We start from the raw sequence: 18,463 nt of genomic DNA on the forward strand, positions 1-18,463 counted from the left end.
CCCTTAGCACAAACTTTTGGAAATAAGTGCCATTGCTTTCTGCATTTCAAAGATGAGGAAACTGAGGTTTTCAAGGTCACGTGGAAAACATGTGAGAGAGCTAGGATTTGAGTTTTATCCTATGACTGTGTTCTTGACCACTATACTACAATGCTTCTTTCGGATCTAGATCAACCTGAGATCTTCTGAACCCCTAAACACCACCCTTGTCCCTTCCACGTGCTGCCTCCTGCTTACTTTAAAACATGTTGTGTACATGACCCATGAAGTAGATGCATTCGTACATTCAGTAGTCGTTCATTAGTGCTCTCTGTGCACTAGTTCTTGCTCTGGGATGTAAGGAGATGACCAGCATGTGTTCAAGGAAATGCCAATCTTTTGGTAATCACAGCTAATATATTATATAATAATTACACTAATTGCACTGTGATTAGTACTAATTGAGGCATGAATGCTAGAATGTAAGCCAAGGGAGTGCAGAAATTGAATATTGCTCACTATGGTGTATGTGGCACCTAGAATAGTGCCTGGCACCCATTGGATGCTCGTGACTATTTACTGAGCAAATGAGAGATGCGGTGAATGAATGAATGAATGGGTGAATAAATGGAGAGCGTGGGATCCCTAGGGACAAGTGCTTCCTAGGGAGATCAGAAAAGGCTTAATAAGGGCCTACCAGGCAGAGACTTAATTTGTTGGTCAAGAAGTCTATAGAGGTCTTTAAGCATTGGTGATGGGACCAGAATTATGGGCACAACATAGAGCAGCAGTTCCTGAATATGCCTGCACATTAGAATCACCTGGGGATCTTTATAGACTCCCAGAGCCCAGACTATGTCCCAGACTAATTAAATCACAATCTTTGGGGATAGGACACAGGCATGAGTATCTTGATGTCTCCAGGTAATGCCAGTGTGCAGACAAGTTTGGGAACCCCTAAAGAGACAAGGTGGACCAGGAGTCTACCAACTCTGGCTCAGCGGGCCGAATGCAGTCCTCTGTCTGTTTTTGTTACTAAGTTTCCATGGGAACACAGCCACACAGATTGTTTGTTTATGTATTGCCTAAGACTGCTTTTATTCTATGAGGGCCGAGTTGCGTAGTTGAGGCAGAGAACATGTGGTCTGCAAAAATGAGAGGATTCACTACCTGGCTGTGTACAGAAGTATTTTCAAATTCTCGGGAAGAAATACACAGCCTCGTAAGGTCAGTAGGCCAGATGACAGGCGAAGGGTGCCTGAAGCAGTGTCAGTGTGGAGCTGCAGAGCAGAGCCCTCCTTTGAAGTAGGACCGCCATAATTCGGTGAAGGACAGTTATGGGGTGTGGGCAGGGATAAAAGGCACCAGTGATGACTGATGTTTGGGTGAATGGCAGTGTAGTTTGGTTAGCACTTTTTTCTCCCGCATCTGAAGTTGGCATACAATCAGGTACGTGGGTGCTCTCAATGCAAGGGTGGGTTTCTATGGATGGGTAAGGAGATGGGTGGATGGAAGAAAGGGTAGTGAAAAACCATAAACCATGGTGCCAGGTATGTAATACAGTCTACTTGGAAGGAAAATTTGACACAGAAAAAAAATAGGAAACAATATAAGACAGTATAGAAGTTTATATTGTAGCAGCTAGAAATGGACATTTAGGAGGTCAGTATGGTCTGGAGTAATGAGAACAGATTATGTGGGGGAAAGTGAGAGTCACAACTCAACGAGTATCTGATATACATTAGGCACTTTCTACTTCATGCCTCATGTAACCACCCAAAGAATCTCTGACAGGTTGCTATCTTACTGTCTTTTCTGTAACAAATCCTGTTTTGTGGTAGGTTGGGGGTTTTTTTTGTTTGTTTTTGATGAGAAGGAAAGACCCAGAGAAGTTAGTGACTTGTCTGAAATCTCACAGCTGCTAGTGGATTTAGATAGTAGAGACAGATTCAGAGCCAGCTCTTCCTTAGTTTCAAAGTGTGTGTGTGTGTGTGTGTGTGTGTGTGTGTGTGTGTGTGTGTGTGCGCGCACGCGCGCCTCACCATTTGCTTTTGCCAGAGTCAGAATCTGGGCTCTGGATAGGCCTTGATGAGTGGGTAGAATTTGGATAGGCAGCAGATTGGGACAGGCTATGCCATCCTCCCCGACAAAATTCTTGGGAGGTATATTTGGGTATTAATGTTGCTAAGTGTAGTTAGCTTGAAATAAATTATTTTTTCTATGTTTCCTCTCTTGTGCCCTTTTCCTAGAATAATGAAGAAGGTTGTAGGAAACCGATCTGGCTGCCCAACTGTAGGAGACAGAATCGTTGAGCTCATTTATATTGATATTGTGGGACTTGCTCAATTCAAGAAAACTCTTGGACCATCCTGGGTTCACTACCAGTAAGTGCTACATGCTGTCCTAAAGTTTATAGAGCTATTTTATTTTTTATTTTTTTAACAAGGGTAACATGGTTACAGACAGAAAAAGCTTCTCAAATATTATCTTTTGAATAGTGTGGAGTGGGTTTCTCATTCCTAATTGAAATTCAGATTTTCCACAGTGACTTTATACTTTCAAAGGCTATTCATTCTTTTCACTGATTTCTTTTAGAGAACAGAAAGGGTCCAACTTCCTCTTTACCTTCCCTGATGCTCAGCTTACCTCTCTCAGTGTGCCTACGCCATTCTCATTTGTTTAAGTAACAATTCGGATAAAACGTGGAAAATGTCACTTCTTGTGCTCCTCAGATTTGAGAGGATGACTCATTTCTCTTCGCCTTTCCCTCATCAGTTGTCATTTTTGGAAGAGAAAGCTGTGAATACGTTGTCTGAATGCTGGGGTCTTGCACTTTTTAGGACAAGACCCCTGCTGAGCATGACTTGAGTGCAGGTCTTTATCACTTCAGAGAAGAACCCATTGTTCTCTGCAGTGTGGGAGTGGGGCCATGTTTTTTTGTTTGAAATGATTTTACATCGTGCACAAGCATGGCACTGAATAACAGTGAATTACATAATGAAGTTTACCAATTTTTCCATTTTCTTCCATTCTTTCTAAAAAAGGTTTACTTTGATGCTACCATACCTCCAGCATGTCTTATAACACTTACGTGCATTTTTAACAAAATGAGTGTAGCTGTAAGTTTCAGCCTTAGGCAAAGTATCCACTTTGAATTTAATAATAATTTTTGAAGAAGCATGCTTTTTTTGTTAGCTTCCACTTACTACAGCTGGTACTGACTTTTATTTATGGTCTCTCAAACTTTACAATAAATGTAAATAAACATCATATTTTATTTAATGGTGTCAGTGGTACCTAAATTTGGTTAAAAAGCATGATGTTAGTACCACTTGACTGATAGCGAATGTTGATCTACAGTTTAAACCAAATTCCTAAGAAAACATTTGGAAAATCTTTCAATTAGCATGACTTAGAAATTCCTCCATGTGTTTCTCTTTTATTGTTTTTGGGTAAAGAGATGTTTTGATGTGTTCTTCTAACTTAACCAGTAATTGAATCCTTAACGACTTGAACTAGGTCTGTTTCAGGTTAGTTTCTAGTTTAACATTATTTATTAACTTTAAGCTTATGTCAGATTGCAAGTCCTTTAGAAATTCAAAAGAAATAAAAAGTCAAAATAGTAGGAATCTTCTCCAAAACACAGTAGAGAAAACACCCATTTTCTGTAGAATTTTCTTGTCAGTAGCTGTAATTTTTCTCACTGGGCGGTGAAATAGTGACAGAGGAAAGGGATTCATTGAGAAGAGATTGTGTATTTTTCATTTTGTTTTGGATATAGTTTCATGAGAAAGCAAAAGCAGAATCTTGGTTTGGGCCAGGATAACACTCTACCTTCTGCACCCCTTTTTTCCTGTTCTTTTTGGTTTTTTCCTTGAAACCTTCATACATCTCAGTTATGTTCTCATCACATTTGTTCTCAGTTATGTGGAAATAACCATCTTTCTTTCTGGTTAATAAGCCATGTAAGTAAATAATCATTTTTCCCCCTTTTTAGCTTCAGTATTAAAAAAAAAAGAAAAAGAAAGAAAGAAAAGCAGAGCTCTTGTTCTCTGGCATTTAGCAAATGGCAGGCATCTGGTAGATGTGAAAAAGGAACAAGGCCTTACGGGCATCTCTAGACTCACATATCCTCACCATTAAGAAGGGCTGTTGGGTTGGAAAAGTGTCCTCAGTGGTAGTGTTTAGGTCAATTAAAAAGGACTGTTTCATTATTAAAATGGTTACCACTGATGGGTATTTGAAACTTGTTGGATGAAAAGGGACCATCTCAGAGGGGTTTTATGGAAGGGTGTAATATTTATCTTCCCTTTCTTTAATTAATTATCTACATTAGTGATACTAGCTGGCAGGAGGTCTGTTAGGACTTTGGCCCTGCGGTCTTTGCTATGTGATGAAGGTAAGATTTCATCCAAAGACCAAACAGGTCCTCTAGAAAGTTACTTGCCCATTTCTTTCCCTTTTGAAGATTAGACATTTTCAAGACTGTCTGAATTCATCTTTGTGGATGGTAGATGCTATGAATTCCCTTAAATCCATTAACTCTGATCTTTCATTTAGGAGCAAACCTTGAGTCCTGTTGATCTTGGAAGAATACTTTTTTTAAATTTTTTAATTTTTTAATGTTTATTTATTTTTGAGAGAGACAGAGACAGAATGTGAGTGGGTTAGGGGCAGACAGAGAGAGAGGGAGACACAGAAGCAGAAGCAGGCTCCAGGCTCTGAGCTGTCAGCACAGAGCCCAACGCGGGGCTCGAACCCACGAGCTGTGAGATCATGACCTGAGCCAAAGTTGGACGCTCAACCGACTGAGCCACCCAGGCGTTCAGAAAAATATTTGTAAATTCTGTCCAGTTTATGTGGGGACCCAGGAAATTCAGTTAAACCTGTTTGCAATGCCTACATGCAACTAGTATACCTAGGGACTGCAAAACTCATAACTATTTTGCTTCATATGAGTTTTTAGCTGACATTGAGGACACACAGGAAAGTGAAACACAAATAGTACAAGATATACCATGGATTTTTTTTTGCTTTATTTTAGAGAGAGAATGTGAGTCGGGGAGAGGGGCAGAGGGAAAGAGAGAAAGAATCCCAAGCAGGCTCCACGCTCAGTGAAGAGCTCAGTGAGGCTCGATCCCCTGACCCTGGGATCATGACCTAAGCTGAAATCAAGACTTAAACATTCAACTGACTGAGCCAGCCAGGCGCCCCAAGATAAATCATATTTTACATCAAACTCCAAAGTAGAAAGTAAGTCCTGCCAAGGAAGTTGTGAGCGTCCATCTTATAGTAGTGTGGCTTGCAGCTAAGAGAATGTTCCAAGAGTCATTTGGCATTACTGCAGCGATTCCTGTTAGAAGGAGGCCAGCTGCCTCGGGCAGCAAGGCAAATATCTTTTTAAGTCATCGGGCTGTTCCTGATGCTTCAAACACACAAAAGGCATTAGAGGAACTACATAAATATTAATAGCACAAACCCAGTTCCAAACACACAGCTGTAGAATGTGATCGAAGAAGCAAAACTATAATGTTAAAACTTCTCTGCTGTACACAGAGATCATTCCCCTGCCTCTGGTTTATAAAACAAACCCAGGTCAGCTAAAAAAAAATGGATGATTCCCAAACCAAGGCTTAAGTATAAGGATGTAGAATTACCAGTTTCTCAGACATTCAGTCATTCATTCTATGGCTTTCTGCTGGGAAGAAGCCAAACATCAATAGCGCTGTGTCTAAGTCTGGGCTTGCAGGCGTTAGGCTCCTACCAGTCCTCTTTACTCATCAGGGTTCATCTTAATGATCCAAATTCACAATAAAACCAATAAAACACAAAGTTAAAATAACAAGCCAAAGCTAGAGAGGAATATACCCTGCTAGAGTCGATTGCAAATGAGTAGAAGTAGCCAAAGCCTTCAAGACAAAGGTTTCTCATGATAAGGGTGACCTGTTCCTCCCCACTGTGCCTGCACAGAGCACTGTAATCTTTGAGTCCCAGCCCTGGCCCTTCGACAGGAGCTGAGCAGCTCCATCTGTCAGTGTGTGTCCCTCTGTGTCCTACTCTTCTCCAACGATCTTCTACAGAGCAAGCACTGTCATCCCTGCTGTTTTCTGAACGATGCCATCTTTCGCAGAAGAAAATGCACTGGTTTCAACCAGTGGCTTTTGTATCTTATTTAAAAATATAAGTTAAAGGGTTAATTAATGTTAGAAGTTTAAATTTTAAAAAGGGATTTTTATATAAATTTTTTAATGTTTATTTTGAGAGAGAGAGAGAGAGAGAGAGAGAAAGCGAGCATGTGTGATGGAGCTTGTGGGAGGGGGAGAGAGAGAATCCCAAGTAGGGTCCATGCTGTCAGTGCAGAGCCCAATGCAGGGCTTGATCTCATAAACCATAAGATCATGATTGGAGCTGTAATCAATAGTTGGATGCTTAACCAACTGAGCCACCCAAGTGTCCTTTCTTTTCTTTCTTTTTTTTTTTTTTTTTTTGTTTTTTACATAAAAGTTTTTGTATTAAAAGGTATATAAGTTAAGGAATGGGAATCTTTTATTAAGAGTAAAGGAAGTTCCCGAGCTATTCAGAGAATGGGGAAAACACACACTGGTCAGTTCTTGGGTCCCTAGCTTTCTTTTTCCTGTACTGTGGGCTTCCATTTCTGTCCATTTCTTGGCTGCCAGGCTGAAGATGTGTTCTTTGTGATATTGTGAAAATTGTCAGTGTAATGGTAGCATGTTCCTTGAGAGCCACACAGGAATCAAAAATAAGGAAACATTTTGTATGGTCGGCTTGTATTTCCTTCTGCCCTCTTCCTTTTCCTCCCTTCCTTGTCTAAACAAATGGTGGTGATCTCTGATGAGAAAATCCTCACACTAAAGTGGCAGTCTACTCTTGATTTTTCTGGAAAATCCAATCTGATGTTTGCATTTTATTTTTCTGAATCACACAGTGATGTAAAAGAAAAAAAAAGTTGAGAGAATGCCTTCATAATAGTGAGAAAAGGAAGAAATAAATGGAATCTGATACTTAGAACTCACTTGCTATTATCTGATTCTAAAATGTGGGTTTTAAAATGTATTTGCTTTTATGCTTATTGGTCCATTAACAGCCATCCAGAAGTTTGGCGGATGTATAACCACAGAAAACAGAGCTATTTTTATTGGCCAGGCACAAGCTAAATTTACATTAATGTTTTGAGAATCAGTAATGAAACGAATGTAAGCAAATTCAGTAAATTCTGTTTCAGCATCGATTCCTTTCTTGGGATTGGGATTGGTCACTCTCTGAGTACTCTAAAGCAGTGATCGGCAGGCTCTTTCTGTAAAGGGCCATGTAGTAAATATTTTAGGCTTTGCTGGCCACATGGTCTCTGTGGCAACTACTGAAGTTAAATGTTAGTGAGTAAAAGTAGTCATAGACCATAGGTAAACAATTAGGCATGGCCATGTTCAAAGAAAACTTCATTTTTGAACACTGAAAATTGAATTTCATCTAATTTTCATGTCACAAAATACTGCTTTAAAAATTTTTTTTGACATAAAGATCTTACAATAAGTGGTAGAGCAGATTGGGCTGACCAAATTTGAACACTTTGCTGAAAAAGCCAATGAAACATCTTCAATTTCACTTCTTCAGGCTCTGGAAGAAAAGGGTAATGTTCTGTTACCGTTAAATACTTGTAATCAACACTGCCTATTGAGTGAGATTCTAAATTCTACCTAAAATTAAATACTCTTATTAATTGATGAAAATGATAAGTGATTGTTGAAAGAGATAAGGTATGCCGCGTGCTTTCTGGAGACTAAAACCTCTCTCTTAGTCTGTCTGGGCTGTCGTCACAAAATGCCACAGTCTGAGTGGCTTAGAAATAACAGTTATTGCTCACGGTTCTGGAAGCTGAAGTCCCAGATCAGGGTGCTGGCGTAGTTGAGTGAGGCTCTCCTTCATCCACATCTCAGACTTCTTGCTGTGTCCTCACCTGCTGGAAGGGACAGGGGAACTCTTTGGGATCTCTTTTAAGAACACTGAGCCCATTCATGAGGGCTCCACCTTCATGACCTAATCACCCCCAGAGCCCCACCTACCAGTACCTTCACCTTTGGGGACTAGGATTTCAACATAAGAATTTGGGTGGAGGGACACAAATATTCAGACCAAAGCCACTTATAAAAATGGTAATTCTTTGTTTCTTCAACAACTGCTCATAGGTACCATGATATGCTCAGCCTTAGCTAGGGGTACAGTAGGGACCATGGCAGTCTACAATGCCAGCTATCATGGGACTTTTTATTTTGCTGGTATCTGAGCAATCTTCTGTAACTAGTCCGCTAACCTGAAGCAGATGGGATCTGCTTATAATGGTTTGGGCTCAGAAGTCATACATGGCGATGTTTGGTATATGTATTCTGGAGTCTCTCACTACCTGCCCAGTAGGGTTTCTGATTAAAAGTATTTATCAGGCCACCCCATGGGCTCAGTCGGTTAAGCGCCCAATTTCAGCTCAGGTCACGATCTCATGGTTTGTGAGTTCTAGCCCCACATTGGGCTCTCTGCTGTTGTTGTGAAACCTACTTGAGACCCTGTCTCCTCTCTTTCTCTCTGCCTCTCCCCCACCCACACACAGGCACTATTTCTCTTTCTCGAAAATAAATAAACATTAAAAACAATTAAAAAGTGTCCATTTTTGGCTGTCCCTGTAGGAGGGGTTAGAACTTTTAACTTCGGAACTTCGGGGTCAAGGTTGTAGTTTTATCCACATTGCTTTTTCCTTTTAGGTGCATGCTCCGAGTCCTGGACTCATTTGGCACGGAGCCAGAGTTCAACCATGCTAACTATGCCCAGTCTAAAGGCCACAAGACGCCCTGGGGCAAATGGAATCTGAACCCACAGCAGTTTTATACCATGTTCCGTGAGTATTCATGCCTTACCTTGGCTTTTCAGAATGCCACCGAAGACAAATGGGAAAAGAAATTAGATGGCCATGTATTTTGGGTTATGATTTCCCAGGGCTCTTAGCTGTAGGAATGTGTGCTGTGGAGTCTTCCCTTGGGAGTAACTGGGTTTTTTTGTTTTTTTGTTTGTTTAATTGGAATTGAAAGGCCATGTGAGCATTTTGCGAAAAGCCTTAGAAATTTTCTAGAGGAAAAAAATGTTCAACACGAAGTATCACTGGAAACCATTTGGGAAAGTACTTCGCGTGGACTCTGGACTGGCAGCCACTAAACACAGTTCATTCCACTTGGTGCTGCATAGGATCCCCTTAATTACTGATGAGGAATGAGGTCTTTCATGTAGACACACTTTCCAAAAAAATAAGTCTTAATTATTTAAGCATCAGACCTTGTAAAGAAAAAAAGTCAGCTTTTTTTTTTTTTTTTTTTTAAGTGAAACTATTTTAAGCTCAGTTTCATACTTAATCAGCTTCTTAGGTACAGGCCCCACAATGAAATCTCACTTTCTCTTGCTCACAAGGTGTCATTGTTGCCAAGAGCAGTGATAATTTTAGGAGGTGTTAAATGGACACCTAAAAAATGATGTCCTAACTGACCCCAGCAGTAGGTATCTGCGTTTTCCGTATTGTTCCTTTCCCACTTTCACCATTTCTTACTGCTGCTATCAATTTATCACCTCTAGCCTCATTACATTTATAATTAGCTGAGGACTGTGGAGGAAAATCCCAAATTTGATAGTGATCATGCCAAAAATAAGTTCATGGTTGAAGTCCACATACCTTAGTGATGAGATGAAGTCCTATTCTGGAAATGAAGGTCATGTGAGTGAAACATCAGTTCATTTGGATGCTCAGAGTGGAGAATTCACATTTTCCAAAATTATCAGAATGATTTTAATCCAGGGATTTTCATCCTGGAGTTAGCATCTGAGCTGTGAATCTCTTTGCTTTGCTAAGACCCAAGGGACCTGTGGCCTAGTTTTTCCCTATGTGGTTGCCCCTCCCCTTTGTCTGCAGTCACCTGAAGATGACCTTTTTCTCAGTTTCACTAAACATCACGAAGAACACATTGGACTCATGCTTACAATGTGAGGTATGAGACCGAAGAGTTAAGAAGGGTTATGGCAATTGGGAGATGGTGATTTAAAAATCAGCTCATGGCCAAGCATTTTCTTTAGCCCGGAAGGATTTGTGAGAGCATGTTACATGCATGGTGAACATGATTATTGTCCCTGGAGTTAGATCATCCTGCTATTGCAGCCTGTCCTGGAGCACAGTTTAGGAGATAAACTAATATATGGCATGTTGGGTGTCAGATGGCTGGCCAGTACAGTAAGGCATGATTGGAGTTAGCCTTTGGTTTGACTTTGTTGTGTAACTTTGAGGGGCTGGGATGAGGTGGTACAAAATAACATAAGATGCGATCCAGTGATTTTCATCAGATCAAATGTTAGTTGTGTCTAAAATGGCCAGACTTGTCTGAATGATATGCTATGTGTATGCCATCCACAAGATGGTGTTGCCCGTATCCAGGAAATAGAAATAGGAAGTGTTCCAGAAAGTATAAAGTTCTCTTTTACAGTGTTGAAATTCAGAGTCCTAACTACCTGTTTTATTCTCTGTGAATGGAGGATTTCAGCAATGTTGGTTGACTGAGTTGAAAGAAATTCACTGCTTAAAATTAAAATGAAAACATAGATTAATTCCCATTTACCTGGGAAGCGGATGAATTTCCTAAGTGACTCAGAATTCAGCAGGAATCGGGGAAAACGGATACATTTGATGACCTTTGAAAAAAAAAGTAAAAAGAACCTATGGGGCAAAAACATAAGCAAATTCTATCTTGGAGGGTTGTATTGTTTAATATATAAAGAGCTTCTAAAAACTGAAGAAAAAGTGGTGTGATGCAATAGGAAAATGGACAAAGGCCATTACTTGTTTAGAGGAAAAAGAAGCTTATTGTTCCAAACATTTGAAAACACATTACCCTCACTCATCATAAAGAGAAATGCATATTTTAACTTCACCAAGACACCATATCCCAAGGATCAGGTTGTCCAGAATCCAAAAGTTGGCAGCATAGCTATTCCAGTGGTGAGGGTCCGTCTTTTCCCGCCCTGCTAGTGAGCATGGTACTAACTGGGGGACTGTAGTTGTCACAATTTAGCAAACCTACCAATACATCTTTCCTTTGACTGAGCAGGTCATATCTAAGAGTCTATCCCAGAGATAAGTGAACAAAAATTAAAAATGGTGTGTGCACAGGTCATTTGTTGTGGCACTATTTGTAATAGGCAAAGACTGGAAATAACCCAGATGTTTTTAATAGGGGACTGAGTGAATGACATGGTCCACTGATAGAGGGAAGCAATGTGAAACTGTAAAGAGCAGTGAGGGCAGATGGGGCACCAGGGTGGCTCAGTCGGTCAAGCATCTGATTCTTGATTTTGACTCAGGTCATGATCTCACGGTTCATGATTTTGAGCCCTGCATCCAACTCTGCACTGACAGTGAAGAGCCTGCTTGGGATCCCCTCTCTCCCTCTCTCTCTCTGCCCCACCCCTGCTTACACTCTCACCCTCTCTCTCAAAATAAATAAATAAATAAACTTAAAAAAAAAAAAAAAAAGGCAGTGAGGGCAGTCCCCACTGTCTGGGGAGATGACTGGGATACTTTATGTGATAAAACCAAAATGCAAGGCAGCTTCTCAACCTGTTCCCTTCTGTCTAAGAAGGCAGTGTGTGTGTACATTAGTGTGTATGGATTTGCCTGTACTTTTGAAAGAAATTATGCAAGGATAAATAACAAGCCGATGAAAGTGACTTCCCTTGGAGGAAAGGTGTGCAGGATCAGGGATAGAAAGTAGATGTTTTTTTAATGTACCTTATTTTGACTTTGCAACCATGTAAATGTTTTATGTAATTAAAACAAATTATTCACTAAAAACTGAAAACAGATTGAAAACATGAAACAGGCCCAGTGTTCTATCTATCAGATGAGTGTGAGTGTCCCACACAGAGAAAACAATTACTTCGGGAGTGACTTTTAAAGCTCAGTCTTTGGTCCATACATTCATAATGGGAAATACTTAAATTGATATTTGAAACCTTTACAGGTATACTCTAAGAGCCGCAATTTTCAGGATATGAGATCAGGGGGAATATTTAAAGAATTTAAGTAAAGACTGTATCATCTTCAGCTTAAGTAGGAAGTATCAATATAAACTCATTCTTTATCTTTAAGAAGGAAACGTTTCCTAGCTCTGTACTTTGCAAAGGATCAAGAGTAAAGACAACCCAGTAGTAAGGAATATCCTTGGTGCTCAGACTGGGAACCCTTACATACCTTTCCCACTACAGGGAACCTCATACTCAGATAAATAGCTGACCCCAGGTCTAGCGTGGGAAACTTTCATAATGGGACATGTCGACATGCCGGAAAGCAAGGAAACTGGGGTGGAGTCAGAAGGATGGCGGAGTCAAAGATGGGGTAGTTTGAGAATCACAAAGAACAGCTACAGAGGACTGCAGTCAAACCGATGACAGATAATCCATGAGTCCAGGATGATCCTCCAAACAAGAAAACCCACAAAATCAATCTGTCTCCCTTTCAAAGTTGCCAGGACACCACTTCAGTACTCTGTAAAATAAAGGGAAAGAATCCAACTTTGATGCTGCCTTTCTAGGACAAATTGTACTTGAAGATAATCAAAGAGCTGATGAAAGAAAATTGTTAATCATGAAGAAATCACAGCTAATAAATGCCAAAGGAATAAAGAATTAGAAAATCAGCATTTTGGGGGCACCTGGGTGGCTCAGTTAAGTCAGTTAAGTGTCTGACTCTTCATTTCAGCTCAGGTTGAGCCCTGTATCCAGCTCTGCACTGAGAGCACAGAGCCTGCTTGGATTCTCTCTCTGCCTCTCCTTCTGCCCTTCCCCTGCCTGCACTCTCTCTATTTCTCTCAAAATAAATAAACTTTAAAAAAAATCAGCGGGGTGTTTGGGTGGCTTAGTCAGTTAAGTGTCCGACTTTAGCTCAGGTCATGATCTCATGGTTCACAAGTTTGAGCCCCATGTTGGACTCGGTGCTCACAGCTCAGAGCCTGGAGCCTGCTTCAAATTCTGTCTCCCTTTCTCTCTGCCCCTACCCCACTCATGCTCTGTCTGTCTGTCTCTCTCTCAAAAATAAACATTAAAAACTTTTTTTTAATAAACTTAAAAATATAATCATTTTGGTAGTCCTGAAGAGACAGTTGAGCAAGGCAGGGGTCGTCTGTGGTTGCTTCAGCCATCACATCACAGGTTGATGGCAAGCTTTCTCATGGATGACACTGTCTTAAATGGAGGAAATAGGGACATGAAGAAGGAAATTAAGCAGTTTGAGACCTTTATCATGTTGTGATGTGTCTGGGCTGGAGAAGTGACACAAAACAGTGACTCCCAAAGTCTGCCCACAGAGAACTCGAGTGCCTCCTCAAGAGGGGGTCCCATTCTTTCCATGTGTCAAAAGGGTGGATCTGGTCTACCATAGTCATCCCCACAGAATCCATTCCCTCACCTTCCGGATAAATGTGGCTATTCTAGTGGTCTGAAGGGGAAGACTGTTGCTTTGAACATGAGGAAGTATCAAGTTATATTTGTGTATTGTTAATTTTTTTTAATGCGACAAATTTACTAGCGTTTACTGTGTGGGTTGATAGTAGGCATTGTGTAGTTGAGGTATAAATCTGCACATGTATTACAGGCACACTAGATGGTGCTCTGCTGGTAAGTTGCAAAATGGAAAGTGTGGCTCCGCAGGAATAGTGTTGCACTTGTAGAAGTCTGTTGTCTTTCCAGTCCGGCTGTTGTGTGACCAGATTTAGCAGTGTTCGGGCACGTGTGGAGTACAGAGGGAGGCTGGGGAAGCTGGTCAGAAAGGACCCAGAGGAGGATAAAAAAAGAAAAGGCACCATTGCTGACACATCTGGAGGATCAGTGACCTGAGGTTGTCCTGACCAGAGCGCTTTTGCTTTTAAACATTCAGAGCACACTTCTTGCTCTAAAGCAGCTTCTATTTCTGCTCTAACTCATCTCCTCCCTAAGTTGGTGGAGTTTTTACAAGTTGAAAAACCTGATTTTTCTTTACTGTTTGCCCCAGATCTCAGAATTTCATGGAAACCGTTCTCTTTGTGTATTCGGTTTGCATTAGGGCATTTTTGTGCGTGTCATCAAAGACCATTCTGGACGCCTCCCTGAGTGGCTTCTACACGGACCAACTGAGTGGTCAGACAACACTGAGTCCTTTCGGCTACATGTACTGAGTGATGATTTTTTCCAAGAAGCTGCAAAGTCTGGTGGTTCCTCCCTCACGGCGGGCCCCTCGTGCTTGCACTCACCTCTTGTCCACGCTCCAGGTGGCCTGTGGGCTGGGCACTAAGGCCATCTCTTGCCCCACAGTGAGATCTTGAGAGCTCAACTTGGTTTGGGCTATCCCTGATCAGAGACCACGGTGCCCTCCCTATGCCCTTCTCTCTCCACCTCCGTACCCCTCCCTGGATGCTGGCCCCAGTCCCCCTGACAGCCTGCTGGTCTCTGAAGATGCCCCCCCAGATGCCTCCCCACTCTTGCTTCCTTCAAATCACTTTGAGAGCAAAACTGTATTTTTTTTTCCTTGAAGACTCTATTTAAAAGACTTCCTCTATCATCCCAGTTAAGTTGAAGACAAAGGTAACCCAATTTCAAAAACAGAAAAAGCTTCCCCTGATGGAAAAAGGCCCCCCATACCCTAATATAAGCATTATTTTATTTTTCGTGGGTATATTTTTACATAGTTGTAAATACATAATGAAATTCTGTATCTCCTTTTTTCCTCCTTCACTTAAGAGATCATAATATTTTTCAAGGTTCTGCTTTTAAAATCACAATTTCCAAGGCTGTTTTATAGTCCATCAAGTGACTAGCTCCTAATTTGTACCTATTTGGGGAAACTTTTGTTGTTTTTTGTTGAAAATTAACTGCTTTCTCTGGGCTTGACAGGGACTTGGCTTGACCCTATATTTAGGCATTATTTCAGTCGGCAGTCTGTGCTCTAAGGTACATACTGCTTTTTCTGAACTCCTAAAGGCTGTCTTTTATGTTTCTCAGTTCCCGACAAGGTGTATTGTACCTCAATAAATGAATGCAAGCCATTTTCCCATCCCATTTCCAAGAGAAAATAAAGCCCTGAAGTTGATGACTTATACCTGGAGTTACCCGTACTTGGATAGCTATCATTACCTGCATGACACCCTCTTCCACAGCTTCATTTGGCTTATGTAAAAACATCATCAGTGGTAAAACGTCTTTATCTGAGTTGTGTTTCTTCCTCCCCTTCCCTGGAGACGATAGCTGAAAGTAGAAATAGCAGTGATAACCAGATTCCTCACCCCCGGTCTCAGGCAAGTTTGTCCCAGACATCCCATCATTGGAAAATTTCAGTAACATCCAACTGTCCGCTGAACAACCTCACCGTTTATGTCACCATCAGAGAACATTTTCTGTTCCCTACACAAAATCCATTTGTATTGGTTTATTTTTAATTAATTAGTGAATTAATGTTTTGAGAGCCTGCAACATTTCGGCTGTCATTCACAATCTGAAGACACCAATTTGGCTTCTGGGCGCTCACATTGTGCACTTGCAGTCAGGGCTGGGGAGTATTCAGCATTTCTCCATACATGTAGAAGTTTGGGGCAGAAAAGACAGGGAGCTGTCATGGAGTTAAGTGAAGAGCAGGCTGGGATTCTGGAGGCATTAGTTGAGAGCCTTCCCATTTCACCTCCACCCCTCTCCTTTCTTTACACCATCTGGCCTGTCTCATGCTGTTCACCTCCTCTTGGCTTTTATGCATCTTCCAGGGTGTCACGTTTTCTCTGACATGCACATTGCGTGTGTGTTCCTGGGTCTGGAAGCCCCTAGCCCTTACCCCCAACACATATACCCTTGGTTATCCTTCAGGGAAGCGTCCCGTCCTCCAGAAAACCTTCTCTCTCTGAGCAAGGCACTGCTGCTCTACGATTCTTGCACCTGTGTTCCAGCCCCAATTCCTACCTTGTGAGCCCCATAAGCGTACTCACTGCTCAGTCCTCCATACCTAAAGTGGTAAACATCACTGGTGATAAATAATTGTTGAATGAAGAATAAAAAAAGACTCCATTTTCCCCAACTACAGAATGGCACTAATGAAAACATAAGTTAGATCATGACACCAAGATGCTTACAAAGACATGGCATCTTACTGTAGGGAAAGACCAGTCATCCCAGTGGCCTCAAGGCACCAGTACCTGTCTGGCCTTGTCTCTTACTCCATGTCTTCTTCCTCACTGCTCTGTAGCCCCCTGCCCTGTGCCTTAGGTGGGCCAGGCACGCTTCTACCCCTGGACCCTTGGATTAGCTATTCCATCTTCCGAACATTCTTCCCTTAGACTTCTATGTCTCTTTCTTGAGGTTTTTAACTCAAATGTCACTGCAGTAAGACCAACCCTGAGTCCCCCTCTTTTAAATACAACTTCTTTTTCGCCCCATTTCCTGTGCCCCTTCCCTGCTTTATTTTCCATGTATTACCAGGCAACATTTATGCTTCACTTTTTTTTTTTTTTTTTTTTTTTTCCCTGCCCTGGAATCTGAGACATATAATAGAGCTTTTGTCTGTTTGGTTCATTGCTGAAACTCCCAACACCTTGAAGAATTCCTGGCTTCTGGTAGGCATTTATAAAATAGTAATTGAGTTAAATTAAATTGAACAATATTGCCTGTTCTGTTTTAGTCCATGCAACAAGGTAAGGAAGAGTGAGATGTGTTATACAAACTTAAAATTACAGAAGCTTCTCTGTTGAAATTGCATTGTACACCTGAAACTAATGTAACATTGCATGCCAGTGATACCTCCCCCTCCAAAATAGGTTAAAAAAAAAAAAAAACAACTTACAAAAGTTTCTTAGGGCCAGTGGCTTCGAGTTGCTCTCTTTTCTTCCCATGGAATTTGTTCATGTGGTTGGGATTTCCAGAGTTCATTTCATACTCTTCTTGTCGTTGACATTCTAACTCTGAATTTCTCCCAGAATTTGGGGCTCACAGTCACGTTTATTTGCATGATCCGGTTGAAATAGTGGCTTGTAGACCAAAAAATTCTGCCTGACAAAACAGGACTTAAAGAAATGAGCCACTTTCCCTTCTTGCAAATGATAAACCTGTTGGCTTCAGCTGAGATCAGTTGCTTCCATATACAATTTTATTTTTAGGGCCTGACAAGCCAAGGAGTTGTTTGTGATTCAAACTGCCTTTTGGCCTTTGACTTCGATCAGGAGGACTCTTGCCTTTTATTTCTGTGCAGACCGGTGAGTGATAGCATCAGGCTTACAGTTCCTTTGTCTGAGTCTCAGCCTTCAGAAGCGATGTTCTTCTGAGGAGTCCATTCCCTCCTAAATTGCTTTTTGACACTTGAGAAATTTGCTCTCCTGTGCCTTTGTCAACATTTCAGGTGCCCATCATTTCGGCCCAGCTGTACATAGTAGTTTCCCTAGCTTGCATCCTGACCTCTCCTCTCCTCTCCTCTCTCTCTCTCTCTCTCTCTCTTTCTTTCTCTCTCTTTCTTTCTCTCTCTGAGCTCATCATCACCACCATTTGAAAAAATTCAGTTTTGGTAAAATTTGAAGTATAACATCACTAGCTGTGTAGATTTTTTAAAAGCAGGTAACTTCTGGGGTGATGTGACTGCATTTTTCAGTAAAGTTTTTTCTATGATGCCAGTTACATCATCAGAATCCGCACCAACATCCTGAATGGCAGTCAGTATTCTTCTTACCCTCTTTGTTAACAAAGTCTTCAAATATACAAAAAGGGTGAAAGAAGTGTACAAAAGAAACCCATAGCCTAGACTCCACAATTAACAGTTTTCTTTACTTGCTCTGTTACCTATCAATCCATATGTCTCCCTTCTCTCTATTCATCAGTCCGCATTTTTTTTTTTTTTATGCGTGAAAGAAAATCCATAGGTGTTCAGCATATCATTAACTAGACTTCAATACTGGTCACCAAACCAATTGTTTTTCTTTTTTTATCTGTAACATTGCATTATTTTACTCTTTGTGTCCCCAAATGAATGTAAGCTCAGTAAAGGGAGCTTCATTTATGCTGGTTTTGTTCACTGGTCTATGCTCAATTCTGCCCAAGTTGTTTTCTGGCTCATAGTGAGTATTCAACAAATGTGCTGCTGATAAATGAGTTGATAGTACTTAGAAACCTGTGATGTTAAAATTTTACAACTCGGCATCACTCATTTGTTTCCCTTCTTCCCACCTTCAACTTTGTGACCTAGATTCAAACATAGGTCAGTTTATCAATTAAAAAAATATTTATTGAACACCTGTCAGTAGGCATGAACTAGGTTATGGAATAGAGTGATAAGCCGCCTTGGCAAATGGTTAATTCCACAAAGAACAGGCTTTAGTTGTGGAACTTTTGTGCAAAGAGCCTGGTGCTGGGAATAGTTTAGGCATGACCTCTGATGCTTGTTAAT

The 18,463-nt window shown here is 41.0% G+C and overlaps 1 protein-coding gene across 6 annotated transcripts in view; it reads left to right on the forward strand.

The window, feature by feature from the left end:
* Positions 1 to 18,463, forward strand: part of MGAT5 (alpha-1,6-mannosylglycoprotein 6-beta-N-acetylglucosaminyltransferase) — a 339,575-nt gene that overhangs the window by 220,280 nt on the left and 100,832 nt on the right. For all 6 annotated transcript variants that reach the window (XM_045479607.1, XM_045479603.1, XM_045479604.1 and 3 more), the window contains 2 exons: positions 2,229 to 2,363; positions 8,751 to 8,884. In XM_045479607.1, the coding sequence (XP_045335563.1) occupies positions 2,229 to 2,363; positions 8,751 to 8,884 (269 nt within the window). The remainder of the gene's footprint in view (positions 1 to 2,228; positions 2,364 to 8,750; positions 8,885 to 18,463) is intronic.

Source organism: Leopardus geoffroyi, chromosome C1 (assembly GCF_018350155.1).
Source record: "Leopardus geoffroyi isolate Oge1 chromosome C1, O.geoffroyi_Oge1_pat1.0, whole genome shotgun sequence".
In the NCBI taxonomy this organism is placed as follows: domain Eukaryota; kingdom Metazoa; phylum Chordata; class Mammalia; order Carnivora; family Felidae; genus Leopardus; species Leopardus geoffroyi.